At 45.2% G+C, this 15,789-nt stretch overlaps 1 protein-coding gene across 6 annotated transcripts in view; it reads right to left on the bottom strand.

The window, feature by feature from the left end:
• Positions 1–1,467: 1,467 nt before the first annotated feature.
• crebbpa (CREB binding lysine acetyltransferase a) overlaps positions 1,468–15,789 on the bottom strand; it is a 71,697-nt gene continuing 57,375 nt past the window's right edge. For all 6 annotated transcript variants that reach the window (XM_080416725.1, XM_080416730.1, XM_080416727.1 and 3 more), the window contains 8 exons: positions 14,954–15,104; positions 12,462–12,608; positions 11,966–12,079; positions 10,488–10,653; positions 9,522–9,689; positions 6,833–6,994; positions 5,317–5,598; positions 1,468–5,168 (listed from right to left, as the gene is read on the bottom strand). In XM_080416725.1, the coding sequence (XP_080272851.1) occupies positions 2,823–5,168; positions 5,317–5,598; positions 6,833–6,994; positions 9,522–9,689; positions 10,488–10,653; positions 11,966–12,079; positions 12,462–12,608; positions 14,954–15,104 (3,536 nt within the window). In that variant the 3' untranslated portion in view covers positions 1,468–2,822. The remainder of the gene's footprint in view (positions 5,169–5,316; positions 5,599–6,832; positions 6,995–9,521; positions 9,690–10,487; positions 10,654–11,965; positions 12,080–12,461; positions 12,609–14,953; positions 15,105–15,789) is intronic.

The following is a 15,789-nucleotide window of genomic DNA, read 5'->3' as shown; positions in this document are numbered from 1 at the left end:
TAGTATTATGTCCGGGCGAGCTTTTTTATTTCTTCGTGGTAGAGGGTGACATGCCTCTATGTCTCCACTGTTGATATTTATTCCTTTATCGGCCATGAATTTTATCACCTGTTGCTCAATTGATTCAACGTCTTGTTCCGTGGGTTCAGCGTCCTCAGTCCTCGCCACGGCTCTGGCGTACGACCGGGGCTTGGTCACCATACCGTTTATGATGACGTTGTTTATCCTGGAGTATTGTTCCAGTTCATCCACTTTGGATTCCAACGTTGCAATCTTTTTGTCCTTCTCCAGACTCATCTGTCTGAGCTGCTTGATCTCTCCCATCAGCTCCATCATGGCTTGTTGTTGTTTGGAGATTTTTCCAACTTCATCCGTGAGGTTGTCGAGCAACTTCTTGATGTCCTCAATCTCAGCCTTTTGCGCCTTTGCCATGCTTCCAGGTGGCCGACTCACCCACACACACCTCGAATTGTTTGTTAGCTAGCCGCGATTAGCTGCACGCAGCCTCGCGCTAGCCTCGGGTGCTAGCTGGCAGCAGCTGGAGCGAGATGGTGTTGCGGCGTCTAGCTGCTGGTTGCCCGGGGTGACTGCGTTGTCGTGGCGTTCAGCGTCCGTAGCGAGAGGGTGGCGGTCCCGACCACGTTGATCCACCGCACCGGGACGGGCTGGACTGCCCGTCCGGGGGACACCCAGTATGGGTGGCGGTCCCGACCCGTGGCCACCCGCAACCGGGCGGGTTGAATTACCCGTCCGGGGGACACCCTCGATGGTAGCAGTAGGGCTTGGTGGTAGCAGAGCAGTGAGGAGCAACGTGCTTGTCTCTCAGCGTCTCAGTGGTAGCAGGTAGCAGAGCAGCGTCTCCCAGCATGCAACTGTCTGTCTGTCATGAATAGAATAGAATGATGAGGATAGTCAACATTCTTACCGATCATCATAATACATCATGACCCAACACAGTAGGCCCTACACCTGTGGATGGCAGGAATACACCTACCTGCCTGCATGCCACCCGTAGGTGGTCAAATAATGCAGGATTCCGATTGGGATTAGATTAGAGTGAGGTAGATTCATATTACAGCTTCAAGCTGTGCACCACCGACGCTATAAATTGTCGTGCAGTGTTATTTAATATCTCACAATAATCTTGCACAAATAGCATGTGCTGACAGGAGGGATTTTAAAAACTTGTCACCCACCATACCAACTTTAAAACACTGCACTCATGGAGGACTGAAATTGACCATTGTCTTCTCAATTATGTTAATTTACTGTATATTCGATTAAAACTATCGTTTAAAGCCTGTTTTATTTTTATTTAATTTGTTTATCACTTTGATACAACCAATATCTGTATTTGAAATAGCCATGATCTTAGGAGTGTAATGTATGTTAAAGTGCTCTTCCTCAGATCTTTGGCTCACTAAGGTATGTAGGCCTAGACACTTAACAAATGAAGTAACTCGTGTCTGTTGCACACAGTTTATTTAACAATATGGTATAGAAGTAAGAAATGAGTCTTTAACCAGTTTATACAGTGATTTCATTCTCTCTTCCTTAGATTTATAATATTTCACTTAATAACTTGCATGATTTACAATAGGAGAAAAAGTAACTCCCCCTAATTCAAGTTTTTTTGAGAGGAAGAATAAGGGCTGATAATATAGCTTTCCTTGGGATGAATCTGAAACTACACCCTTGACTCTAAGCGGCACTTATACTTTGTTGCAAAACATTTCCCTCACGATGACTATTATTTTCAGCGAGCGTATCCTACATCGAAGTGTAAATTTGACGTTAAGTGCAGTACATCAGAGCATAGGGGGACATCCAATATGTGGCCTACAAATAAGCAGTCAACCAGTGATCATCATTCCATCTCAGCTTAGGGGGCTGCGGTCTCTTTCTCACTCTCTTTACACTTTACATTTTTGTATGACAAAAAAAGTATGACAAACCTTTTATTTAATATCAAAGCAAGAACTTTCCACGCCCGAAAGAGAGATTTTCTGATTTCCAGGCCAGAGAGATGTAGGTTATAGTCCTTGTTTTTTTATTTGTGAAATCGGTCAGAACTGTGTTTCTTTTTGAGTGACAGTGAGTTTTGTCAGTGTCTTCATGTGCGCCTGCATACATGCCTGTGTGTACATAACCTGCCATAGTCCATTTCCTATTTCAATACATCCAAGTGCTCGTCATACACATACAGAGGAGAGGAGGAGGATCCTTCCCAGAACAACGTCTTGAAAAATGATACAACACTAGATTACAATTGCCAGGCATGAGAGCTTCAAGAGAAAGAAAACCTGGCCCCATTTCCCAGACAAATTATTTTACAGTTTCAACACAAAAATGCTTTACGTTTTTTTTCCAAAGGTACAAAATAAAAAGGTATGAATAATATAATGCAATTGTCTTGTAAATTTTCTTTAAAAAAGAAATGAGAAAGGCATGAAACCATACCAAAACCAAAAAATAAAACGAGTATCGAGCACATTTGGTCTCAACCAAAAAATATATTCTTTGTGATTTAAATTTTCTTTATGACGACATTTGCGAATCCATCTCTCACTTGGGTTTAGGAAACTGACATTCCCGCAGAGTGTTAACAAGTTAATCTTTTACCCAAAATGTTCTTTTTCTTTTCCTTCTCTTTACAACTCAGAACTTTTTACATGTCAGTACAAAAAGTGTTCTCAACCTTAGAAAGAACAAACAAAGCCCTCAAACTGGACAAGAGTCTGGGGGAACCAGGAGGAGAGGGAGGATATGTCCCTGGGAGTGAGACGGTGTGTTTCAAGACAAAGAGTCTCCCAGTAGAAATGCTACAATCCCTCCACAAACTTCTCCAGAGTGTCCCCTGTAGCGTCTCCCACCATTCCCAAGTCACTGTTCAGCCCCCCTCTGTTGGGTGCGTTAAGCTGTGGTAGCATAGCGCTCTGTTCTGGTGTTCCCATGTGTCCCTGTTCCATAGACCCTGACAGAGGGCCTCCTAAGCTGGGGTGGTGGGGTGACCCCGAGAGTGATGGGGGCGGGCGCTGGGGCGAAGGCTGTGGCTGGTTCTGGACCTTCGGCGAGGGGCTGGAATGTGGAGGAGGCTGCTGGGGTTGCTGTTGTGAGGGCGGACAAGGGGACTGGACCGGCGCCGGGGAGCGGACTTGGTTGCTGAGGGCAGGCTGGCCGGGGAGATGGGCTCCACCCTGGGGCTGGCCAGCCAGCAGGTGGGTTTGAGGGCTCATAGGGCCGGGCTGGGCCGGGGAGCCCATCTGCTGTTTCAGGACAGCTTGTTGTTGCTGTTGCTGCTGTTGTTGTTGTTGTTGTTGAAGTATGCGTTGATGGAGCAGGTTCTGGGTGGAGTCCATTCCCATGCCAGGTTGGCCTATCTGAGCGATGGGTGGGAGCTGGCCCATGGGACCCCCACCACCTCCGGCACCTGCCTGCATAGCTAGCTGCTGCTGCTGCTGCTGCTGCATACGGAGCTGTGAGTAAGTGGCTGCGGTGGCCTGGGCTTGAGGGGGGAACTGGCCAGGATGACCTTGAGGCATCACTCCCTGTTGCTGTTGTTGCTGCTGCTGTTGTTGCTGCTGTTGCTGCTGCTGTTGTTGTTGCTGCTGCTGCTGTTGTTGCTGTTGTTGTTGTTGCTGCTGTTGCCTTAAAAGCTGTCGACGGTAGAGCTCCTGGATCTGGGGGTTGGTGTTCATCAGCTGCCCTTGGGGACCTAATGCTGCCATGCCTTGGGCGGTAGGTTGCTGAGGCTGCTGTGGGGGCATCCCAGGCCTTGGCACTGCCCCTCCTTGCATTGCCATGGCCTGCATCGCCGGCATGCCCGGCTGCTGTGGCGGCTGCTGGCCTGCTTGTTGCTGCTGCTGAGGCTGGCTGGCGTGGTACTTGGCCGTTCGCTGCTTGATGAAAGCAGCCATAAGCTGTGGGTTGGATTTCAGGATGTTGAGGACTTGCTGCTGCTGCTGAGGTGAGCTGGGAGACTTGAGGGTACGGAGGAGGTCCTGGAGGGCATTGGGAGCAATGGCGCCGGTTCTCTGGGGTGTCGGTGGCCGGGCACCAGGCTGCTGGGGGGGCACCAACATCCTCTGGGCCAGCTGTGGCTGCTGCCCTTGTGGCATCATGGCTCGCTGTAGGGTCATCGCCTGCTGTGGGGACTGCCCTTGGGGAAGGCCCGGTTGCTGAGGCTGGGCAGCCTGCATTGGTCCACCCGCTCCGGGCCACTGTCCCGGGGCCATGCCGGGCTGCATGACCTGGGGCCCCCGGGGCCCTGGCACCATCTGCATGGGCGCCTGCATGGGTCCGGCCATGCGCTGCTGAGGGCTCATTTGAAGACCGTTCATGTTGACGCGGTAGCTCTGCTGGTTCTGCTGCTGGGCCTGGGCCATCATCTCTATGTGCCGCGCCATCTTGACGGCAGCCGGCGGAGGCTGCTGCTGTGGGGGCTGCTGAGGCTGCTGGGGCGGCTGTGAGAGGGGCGACGGCTGCTGGTGAAGAGGAGAGGCCTGGGGCCCCGGCTTGCCTTGCGATACCGGCGTCTGAGGCTGTCCATTGCGGGGAGCGTTGGGGAAGCCGGGGGACATGACACCGGCTGTGTTGTTGGGGGTCTGGGACTGGTTGGAGAGCGACTGCTGGGGGGTCTGGGGGTTGTTGGGCTGAGGGTGAGAGGTGGGCGTGCTGGGGGCAGTGGAGGCCGGCGGGGACGGTAGAGGCATTGTTCTGCCTTGCATGGTGGCCATCCTCCTCCTCATCATCTGGGCCTGCTGGAGGCGGTGCTGCAGCTGCTGCTGGCGAAGCTTGTGCTTTATGTTCAGGCAGAACGGCACAGGACACTTGTTTTCCTGACAGTGCTTGGCATGATAGCAACACAAAGCAATGAGCTGTTTGCACACAGGGCAGCCCCCGTTGGTCTTGCGCTTGCAGCCCTTCGTGTGCTGAACCACCCTCTTCATCTTCTGGCAGGACGGCAGGGAGCAGTTAGCGTTGCGGCACTGGCAGGCGTGGACAAGGGACTGGATGCAGCGCTGGATGCTTAAGCGCCGGCTCTCCTGAGGGCTCTTGGAGGCCTCTCCACTCTGGCTGTTGCTATCATCGTCCAAGCCCAGGCCCCACTTAACCATCTGGTGCTCATGGCCCTTGGTGTTGTAGCAGTTAATGCACAGGTCAAAGTCCTAAGGAGGGGGCGAAAGAGTGGAACAAGAAGGTTAATACAAGCAAAAGATCAAAATATGTGAAATTGTGTTTTTAATTTATCATTAATATTTGTTATGCTTGGTATGTTTTGTTTTTTGTGTGGCAACAACAATGCATAGATCTCACCTCGCAGACAGTGCAGTGCCAGCGCGTCTCTACGTGGTGCTTGCAGTCGTTGCAGGTGTAGACGAAGCGATCCTGGCCTTGGTTGTGTAGCTCCACCAGCATGCACATGCTGCTCCACTTGCACCTCCTCAGGGAGCTGAACTCCAGGTGCTTGTCCCTGGCCAGAGTCAGGAAGGCGTCGCGGCCATCCATCAGGTCACAGGTCAGTAGGGGGTCAGGGTCCATGATGGGCGGCAGGGTGTTGACCATGGAAGCGGGGTGCAGGTGGATCACAAAGAACACCTTGTGAAGAACAAAACAGAAGGGAGCGTTAGCGAATGAGGTAATGATAGGGTGGATCTCTTATTCTGGAACAAAACACTTGCTTTAACACCTCACGAACACACTAATAAGGAACGTGTTATGCAAACATTTAGGGGAACTTACATCCAATCTAAATACTCACAAATGGTTGCTCTCCAAAAATAAGAACCACTGGCTGCGGTTACATGGACAGGAATATTCCACTTATATTCGGAATGACTGCTCATTCAGAATAAAAATGCTCATGTAAACACCTCAATTGGAATAGAATATTCCATACCGGTCTGATCGGAATGGAATACCATATAAACACTTTATTCCGAACGCTCCTCTCTGTTTGGAATACATGCATTCTTTTGCACATGTCTGCGCTTAGTAGTGCTGTCAGAATTGTCCAAAAATGGGTGTGGATCTCGAATTTTTATTATTTTTAATATAAAATATTGTATGCAGTAAAACTTTAATTCAAAGATTGCATAAGTCTATTTATGTCTCTTTACGCGTCAGCCACGGTTGGTGCTGAGAAGCGCTCGCTCCTGCGGGATAAAGTTAACGATTCATATTCTATAGCGTCATTTAATTAAGCTCATATACTGTAATGGTTAAGCCCAGACTTGTCCAGGAGAACGGACGCTCCGAGGATCTGAGCCTGTGATGGAGGAACAATCTTTATCCGTCCTTGACATGAAACGGGAAGTTATAATCAAAAGAATCTATTCAGTCAGATGAAACGTTTTTTGTTTAAATAAAATTAAGGTAGCCTACATGAGAAATGTGACAAGTAGTAGGCTAGCTTAAGTTTTACAGTGTCTGGTACCAATACAAAAAAACAAACTGGTCTGAACATGTAGATCTGCTACTTTCGCATTAAAACGGCGATAACAAAGGAACAAGGGCTCGCACTGCATACAACGCTGCCTGGCAGGAGTAAGTGCCTTGCTTCCCGGCCTGCCTACGGACTTCAAACCTCCGCCGCGGAGGCACAAGGGGGCTATTGCCTCCTCCCCATGCCCACCAGGGGAAGCTCCGCCCCGAGTAGTGGAGCCGGGCGGCCCCATGTCCATGCCCGGGCGTAGTCGGGAACCACGTTGTGCAAGTAAAAAGTTAAATGCCGAATGAATGCTTTGGGTCATGTAAGCTTCCATGTAAACAATTGGGTATGAATCTCTGTTCGGAATGAATAAATATTGTCCATGTAACCGCAGCCATTTACCTCTTTGTGTTTCTCCAGGGAGGCGTAAAGCTTTTGGGACAGGTCATTGGCTACATTCGGCATCCCAGGCTTCTTCTTATTGGCTCGGCTAACGCTGCCCTTGTTTTTATTGGTCTTCTTGCTGTTTTTCTTCTTGGCATTCTTGGTGTCAGTTGGTATGCCCTGTGGGCCAAATACAATGACAGATTAATCAAACACTCTCACCATACATAGGATTAAACCAATTAAATCAATTTGGTAGGCACTGTAGCATGGTCTAGTTTACTTGCTGTAACAAAAAAAGGAGTTAGACTTTGGCCATGTCCACTTATGTGGATAAAGGCGCAAACGCCATTCGTGTGTCCAAAGTTTTCCATCCACACCATCATTTTCCAGAAGCTTGCAGTTCACATTGAAATGCCAAAATAATATAATAAAAAAATGCTAAAATCTCTACTGTGTGGTTACTATGCACTCGTGTGCAAGCCACTTCAGTCAGCAGATTTCTGCCAGCACTGACTTTTGGCCCTTTTGAAGACCATACATGAAGAATAGAGTGCACCGGCAAATCAACATTCAAACAAATGTCTAAAACATGATAAACCGAGAACAATAATTTACGGCTTGTAGATTATAGTAGATGGAGAGATTCAAACTCCAACCAATTTTTTAATGTTTGGGTAGAGCCTGAATCACGTGACAAAGACAATCATACATTTTGGAGAAATGATCCGATTTCACTGGCCAAAAATGCTGACTTTAAAATAAAAGGGAGGGAAAAGGGCTTTCAAAATGTGTCCACATTTGTTTCAACATGGACAGGGATGGACAACCTTTTGAGACATGAGATCTACTATTTCCAATGCTGGAGAAATCTACCAACGCCAGACAGACAGTGAAAACAACATTAAAGTCTTATTATAAGCTGCTAACCTCAATGATGAAAACACAGAATAAGTCAATTATGTAATATCAATAAAATAGAGTTCAGTTATCAATACTTTGGAGAAGTCATGTATTGTACACAACACATTGCAGTATTCTCTACTTTCAGAGGCAAAGCACAATACATTTGTTATGCATAAAGATACCATGACGGACATGTTCATCACCACAAAACAATCCAATGTTATTCTGTTGTTCTCCTGGACAACTGAGGCTGTGGGTGACATCCAATCTTGTTTGTAAAAACAGTGCAAGCTTCAACATAATAAACGACAATATATAATTTTTTCCTTCAGCTTAGATAGCATGAAATCCATTTTCATTACAGCAAAACCGTTTCCTGGACAACTGGAACTGTGGGTGGCATCCATCCAGCCTTGTTCGTAAAATCACCAAAATCATTGGCAGCTGTAAAGGCCTCCTTGACTATATCACCATCTTGACTTGATTTCTAATGTTTGACTAAGATGTGGATATCAAAAAGGAAAGGCTCCACACTCATAGAATATATTTTCCCGTCTTAATAATAAAAACATCAGTAGAAAGAAAAGAGAAACATAAGCAGGTTCACATGTGACACGATAGGAGGCTGAAGTCCTCACCTTTCATTTCACAACGGCTTTCTGAAACCAGATTGCTTTCCTGCCTCACTGCCTGCCCTGTCTAGTAGGGCATACAGTCAATACAATTGCAATTTGGCAACATGAAAAATTTGTATTAATTTGCTCCCCTATCAAAAAAACCTCCTTATCTACTATGAATACTTAGGCTCTCTTTTTATGGTCAGCAGCCAGTCTTTTAAACTCATCTGAAAATCCTAACGTGATTTGACCAACAAGCTATTCATTTATGATTGTGTGACCACCCTCACACAAACAAACTGCTAGACAGTTTACACCCACTGGGTGTTAGCTAGCGGTTAGCTACCTGTCGTTAATGACACAACAGTGATAGACCTGATCTCTGACAATGACGATACAGCCCACAGGTAAGAGGTCAAAAACCTGACATAATGGTGCCAGGAGAACAACCTGGCTCTCAACATCGACGAGACCAAAGAGCTTCAGACGGACTACAGGAAGCTGGACAGAGAACACACCCCCATCTACATCGTTGGCCATGTGGTGAGGAAGGCACGGAAACGCCTCTTCCACTAAGGCAACTGAAGAAGTTTCATCAAATGAACCATTCGCACTCACAGAATAAAGTTTCAGAGCTACAGTATTAATATGCCAAAGCAGCAGTCATTGATGACATGCGTACATGCCCTATATATAGCTGATCGCAGTCATTAAATATACAATATTTAACATAAAAATATTCAATTTCATAATCCTGAAATAGATTAGAAAATATAAAAGTACAAAACTGAATATACATGTCGAGAAATCACAAAACCCACAGGAGTTCAACATGAATTCCTCACTTAATCCTTTTGAGAATTCAGCCTTAGAGCATGAATCCAGTAAGCTGTCTCCATCACCTCCTTTTCACAATTTTTTATCTCCTTTTCGTAATTTTGTATATTTAATGACTGCGATCAGAGCCATTTACACTACAGCTCATAGAACACGAGGCCTGGAAGTGTTTATAGCACAAAATAATAAACAGTAACATTAGTATAAAAAGACATAAGTCAGAGCCCTCTCCTAAAAAAATAAAGAAAAATAAATAAATTCATTAACAATGTGAATGCATGGTTATGATTCAAAATCAGTCAAGACTAAAATCAAATAAAAGTGGCCAACAGAGTTGCGGTTCTGACCTCGGGAGTTTCACAGACGGCGGTGTTCTCCTCCTTCTTACGCTCCTCCTCCTCCTGTTCCAACTCCTTGATGCTTTCCTCCAAAACGTTGGGCCAGAAGTCACCCTCAAAATAGGGAAGCTCATTGGCGCTGGTCACACGGTCCTCTGTTGCCTGCTTGAAGATGTCCTGAGAAGAGAGTCCAAAGATAAATGAGGTCAATTGGGGGTGTTCAGGTGAAAAAGGGCTGGCACACTGCCAATGTTCAACCCGGGAATATGTTCAGTATTCTTATATGAAAGGCCATCAAAATCCATTTACATGGACAACAAAAGCACATGCCTACATCGATATAGACAGGAACTTTTCCTACTAGAGAAAATTGTGGTGCCCCCAAAGAGGGGGTGAAGGAAAATCACCAGCACCAAAAGGTCAGGTGATCAGTATTATCTATGGGTCTGCGCTCAGGGCCCAGTGATTGACAGATGCTGATTGGCTCTTCTACTTTTTGGTTTCTGCAAAACGCCTACCCAGCGCTTGGGGCCAGACCGATCTGCAGAAGAGACGCGATAATGTGAATTTGCGCAACCGGGATGGTTTACCAGGCTACCTTTACTGCACAGTCATGACACGGACGTTCTTGCTTACTGTCATGCATAGTCACCCCCCGATGTCAGAAAAACCTTGACAGAACTGGTATTTATAATAGAGGGATGAATGTAATGAAGTAAATAAACACACGCAAAAAGTAGTAAATGTATATCTTCCATTTTATATTGAGAATATTATCCAATCCAATCCAATCCACTTTATTTGTATAGCACATTTCACAACCAGGGTTAAGGTTGTTACATAAAGAATGCACAATAAAGCCTGATTTATACTTAGTCATACGACTGTGGTCCACACCAAAAATAGCTGATCTACAATAGGCTATTTTCATTGTACGATGGATTATAAGCGTAATAGTTTGCCAGTGATCTCTACCATGTAGTTGTGCAGGATCCTCTCAGCGTAGGCCTTGTCCAGCATCTTCCTGTACCACTCCTGAAGCCTCTTGGGTTTAGGGATCTTCTGGTCGGCAGGGTGGCAGTGGAAGATGTAGTCGTCTCCTTCACTTGGTGGACACGCCCAAATATGACCCTGGGCATACCTGGGCAGAGGAATACACACCAACATTTAGACCCGAGTCTACCTCGATAGATGGACCACTGCCTCAAAACCTTCATTCAAAACGTCTGGTGCACTGTAGGATACAAATAACTTCTCTCCTGGGACTTTTTTTCCCTACTTGCAAAACTCTGTGGTCATACTTTGTCAAAGAAAAACATGTCTAGACTCATTTATTTGAAAAGGTCAGACATGAAAATAGAAGGGTTTTCATCTTGCGACAATGCCAAGAAGAGAAAAAAAGACATTGTTGTTGAAAATCAATCACAATAAAAGGGGGGGAAATGCTTGGTTTCCATTTAAGGCTGCAGTTCATGGAAAGGTGTCCAGTGACGTTTAAGGGGAAATCCATCCTAAAATAGAATTTATGTTATTTCTATATTTTTACAATACAATACTTTTTTTTTGTTTTTGTGAACCAATCTGTATAGTATAGTATGTTAATACAATATAACTAGCACATGTGCAGTGTTTGGGGATCCCCAACCCTGGGGTTGGGGGATCCAACAATGTCAAAGTCAACAATGTCAAAGTTATCTGAAGCAGATGGTGCACCGGATTGGACACAAGATGTGCCGCCATCTTTATTATAGTTTTTCGTACATCGTTGCAATTACCCATCTCGATCGAGGCAGAAACAAAACTTACGAACTGAAGCTTTAAGATGTTTCTCTTTAAGCTGAAGAGCAGAGTGACAAGATGTGATGTCATCTAGAGACAAACCCTGGAGCTGTCCATAGACAGTGAATAATGGAAAAACTCCCTAGGACACTTTGATAGTAGTGTTTATTAGGATATGGGAACAACTTACTGATTCAGAGCTGGAAACTATTTTTTTTTAAATAATATTTTATTGAATTGTGCACAATAGGGGGACCATTTTCAGTGTAACACCACTAGAAGTCGACCGGAAGTGCGATCCCGTTTTTTGTTTCCCGTCGGCCTCCATTCTAAGTCGTACACTAAAAGCCCTGTAAAACCTATGTAGTTTTTCATCCTCGCATTTCCCATGTTAACATAAACGGTCAGAACTCAAACATGGCGGCTCCGTTTGACACGCGGTCTCGACGAGTAGACACCAGGACATGTGCCCGTTGTTTACAAACAGTGGATCGCGCAATCTAAAGGATTTTAACGGGGCCTATGGCGACCTGAAAAAAACTAAAAACAACAATAAAACATTGGCACTGGTGAGTACATTATGAGATTAGCCCTTGGCGGTGGATGTGTTAAAGTCACTCAATAGAGGGGACAGCAGAAAGAACAGTTTAAAAGAGAGAGAAAGCAACACTTACCCAAGTTTCTTGACATATTCTAGATAGCCAATCAGAATCTCGTGGTAGACTGCCGTTCTTAGCCCCCGAGGTTTGAAGAAGTGAATACTGTCGAGGTATGATATGTATACCCGCCTGCAGAGGGTCAGAGGAGTAGTTAGCATTTCAGTTTTTAATCACTTAAACCATACAGTATATACTTAGTTGACCGGGTTGCTTTTTCCCTCTAGACCAAAATCTCTTCGCCAAAAATTGCCAATCTACAAGCTCACAACCAGTCACAATGTGATGCATAGTGAGCTTGTAGATCGACTATTTTCGCCCCACAATAGGTACGCTAGGGTTTATGTGGTTAAATAATTCAGTGGCAGGGCGGTCTGGTGATTAGAGAGACTGACCCGTAAACAGAAGGACATAACTTTGTCAGACAGGAAAAAAAAAACATGTCCAGTACTGACTTAATAAGATGCCAGTACTATAATTATTACAATTCCCGGCCTGCGTTTTGAGTACAGACCTGGTGTTGGGGAACGAGCATTCGGAGCCATACTCCTGTACGTGCATGCCAAAGAAGCACACGTCGACTCCATCAATCTCCTCAAAGGCGAAAAGTGCTTTGGTTCTGTAAGGAAAGGTCTCGGGCATATCACCTGTGTCCACAAACCTGGCAAACAAACACAAAAACAAAGTCCATGTCAGGTAAATATTTAACCGCCTCAAGTTATCCATTCCATTTCATCTCATTTTAATAAAACAAAGCCGTGGTCTTTTGTGAAGCAATATAGTTTTGAAACTTACAAATGTAAGATGACAAGCTAGCAAAGATCAGTTCAACAAGCAAATGAGGATTTTGACAGCTGATGAGCATTCACTTGATACCCGTAAACTTTTAGCATAAAGAGAAAGTTAAACAGAACAACAGATTCTCATAAGCTTTTCTTAAAATCTGTTTGTTGATAATCAATATTTAATGAGAAAATGAGAAAAATATAGGCGTGATCTGTAAGCCAAGAATGTATTCTCTGCAAGTGCATAAACAGATCATTTTTGGTGATATGGTGGTTTTAGATTTATTTTGGGCTTTTTATGCCTTTATTATTGATAGTACAGTAGATTGACAGGAACTGGGAAGAGAGATGGGATGACTCGCAGCAAAGGGGCGTCGGGATCGGGACTCGAACCCGCTGTCAGGCTACACTTTGATCTCCCTGCTCTATTGAAATATTTAGATCCTGTATCTAGGTCGGACACGACCTTTGACACGCTCCCGTTTCTGGTTTGACATGAATTTTGACCTGAAGGTTAAACTTCCAATTTCTCCCAGAGCAAGCAGGCAGGCTCTATTAGCTCAGTGGTAAAAAATTTCAGAACTTGCACAGGAGGCCCGGGTTCAAATCCGGGGTAGAAAAGGAAGGTTACATAGAGCAGCTTGTAGCGGCGTGAAATACTACCTTCGATTTTGGTTGCAGGGGTGCCAGTCAGGGCGTGGCCTGACAATAATAAAATATTAAACTTACCGAAAATAACCAGGGACCAGGGTTGACCAGACTGGCAGTTAAAAATTACGGAGGCTCCAGCCGGATCACCACAAGCTTTAAGATCATTTGCTTAGTCCCCCTGCCATGCCTGTGTAAGTGCCTTTGGAGACAGTCTGAGTGTAACGGCACAACCCAAAGCAAATTAAATTGAGTCAATAAAATCGAGCAGCCTTGAAACGGTTAACCTGAAGATAACAGACTGTTCTGTGTTGACCAGTGACCACCTCCTTCCCAGGATCTGACAGACATCATAGTCTGTCATCATAGTCTTGTGTCTGTGTAAATAGTGAATACACCTTTGGGAGAGGCAAAGGGTGCGTTGCCCCGAGTAAATAATGAATAAACCTTTGGGAGAGGCAAAGGGTGCATGTGTGCCATTTAACAAACATGCAGGCTCCACAAGAGCCGAGTGGATGATGTAAAAGCTATGTAGGGTATAATCAAACACCTAAACTCACTATGAGGTTCAAAGGGGTAGGCAAGGCTCCATCTAGTAGAACAATAGTTAACATTATGGTACATAGCAGGGCTTTATATCAGTTTAAAGCTTCAGAGATAAATAGACTATATTGTTATTACATTTTACTGCTGTGTGTTCTCTAAATCCGAGGCCATGGTTCCTAGTAGGAAACCGGTGGATTGACCACTCCGGGCAGGGAATAAGACCTTACCCCAAGTGAATGAATAAATTAGCCCAGGGTCTTGATCACGAGTGAGGGGAGGGCAGAGCGGGAGATCAGCGGGAGAATCTTGAGCAGTAGGAGCGGTGTTGCGTTCACTCTTACCACACTGGTGTGAGAAAAAGAGAGCTAAGCCAGGAGGCAAAGCTCTCGATCTATTGGTCAATCTTCGTTCCTACTCTCACCTATGGTCATGAAATGTTGGTCATGACCGAAAGAACAAGATTGCGTTTACAAGCGGCCGAAATGAGTTTTCTCAGGAGGGTGGCTGGCATCTGCCTCAAGTTAAATGGGTAAGAAGCTCAGTCATCCGGAGGAGACTCTTGAGCACTTTAGGTGGAAAGCCAGTTTAGGTGGTTCGGGCACTCTAGTACGGATGTCTCCTGGGCTTCTCCCTAGGGAGGTTTTCGGGGCATGTCCAGCTGGGAGGAGGCCACGGGGCAGACCAAGTACCATATGGGGGAATGATATCTCCACACTGGCCTTGGAACGCCTTGGGATCCAGTTAGGAGTAGCTAATGTGGCCCAGGAAATGCACGTCTGGGATTATCTGCTGGAACTGTTATCCCCGCAACCTGACTCCCGATAAGTGGATGAAGACGGATGGATGGATGGATGAATGGTCTGTGTTCTTGAGCTTTTTAGACACTCAAATAAAAACAAAGCCTACCAAACATTTAATGAACTAGACACCGTTGTGACATTTTGGAGAATTAACAACAAGCTTGTAAAAATACCATTCAGAGCATTTTGGATGATCTGTTCATGATAATGGTCTCAGCGCTCTTTACCTGGTTTTCATTCCAGGCTTAACCTCCGTTGTTTTGTCGGAGCTGGCCACCACTCGCACAAACACCTCTCCAGCCTCTGGGTGGTTCTGTCTCTTCAAGTACTTATTTACACGGTCCTCTATGTACATTCCCAACCGAGTAGACTGTAATCCTACACACACACACACACACACGGAAAAAGTTCAGAAAGGCTACCATATTACAAGTTGTTGCTGAGATCTACCGTAAATGTTGTACGTTCAAAACAGGTAATTAAGGAAATAGCTTTATTTTTAGAGCAAGCATTTTGCTGAAATCTTTTGCATTATACTGCACTATAGCCACGGAAAGCTTAATTTCAAGTAAACAAAAAAATGCATTATATTCCCCCCCCCCCTTCAAATGTCAGTATGGCATCTAATTAAAAGTTGACGCCCTATGCTTGAAATGGTTGAATTTATTGTATGAGTTAACAGGAGAATGCTAGGATCCATTTCCGATGTAACAACTTAGTCACAAGCTCTTGTTAACACTTTTTATTTATTTAATATTTATAAAAACCCACTGACAGACTTAACCACTTTCAACCTGGTGTGTCTGTTTTGGGCATGTCATTATAGGCGTAGATTTTCAAAAAAATCTTCAAAAGCATTGAAAATAGCCGATCTATAAGCTCATGTTAATTATACAAGTACAGACAACAGAGACACAAAGTTTGTGGCCGACAGCCACAGTATGCAGTCCCTATTATTGGGGTGGCTTATGTTACTCAGAGAAGCTTCTTGCTTACCTGAATGTTCCTTAAACTAAACTGCATTAAGTTACTGACTTCTGAATAATGGAGGACAAGCATTGCA

This window comes from Gymnoscopelus braueri (assembly GCF_963280865.1).
Source record: "Gymnoscopelus braueri genome assembly, chromosome: 2".
NCBI classification, from domain to species: Eukaryota; Metazoa; Chordata; class Actinopteri; order Myctophiformes; family Myctophidae; genus Gymnoscopelus; species Gymnoscopelus braueri.
Note: the sequence above shows the minus strand (reverse complement) of the source record. Positions and strands in the feature narration are given on the sequence as shown.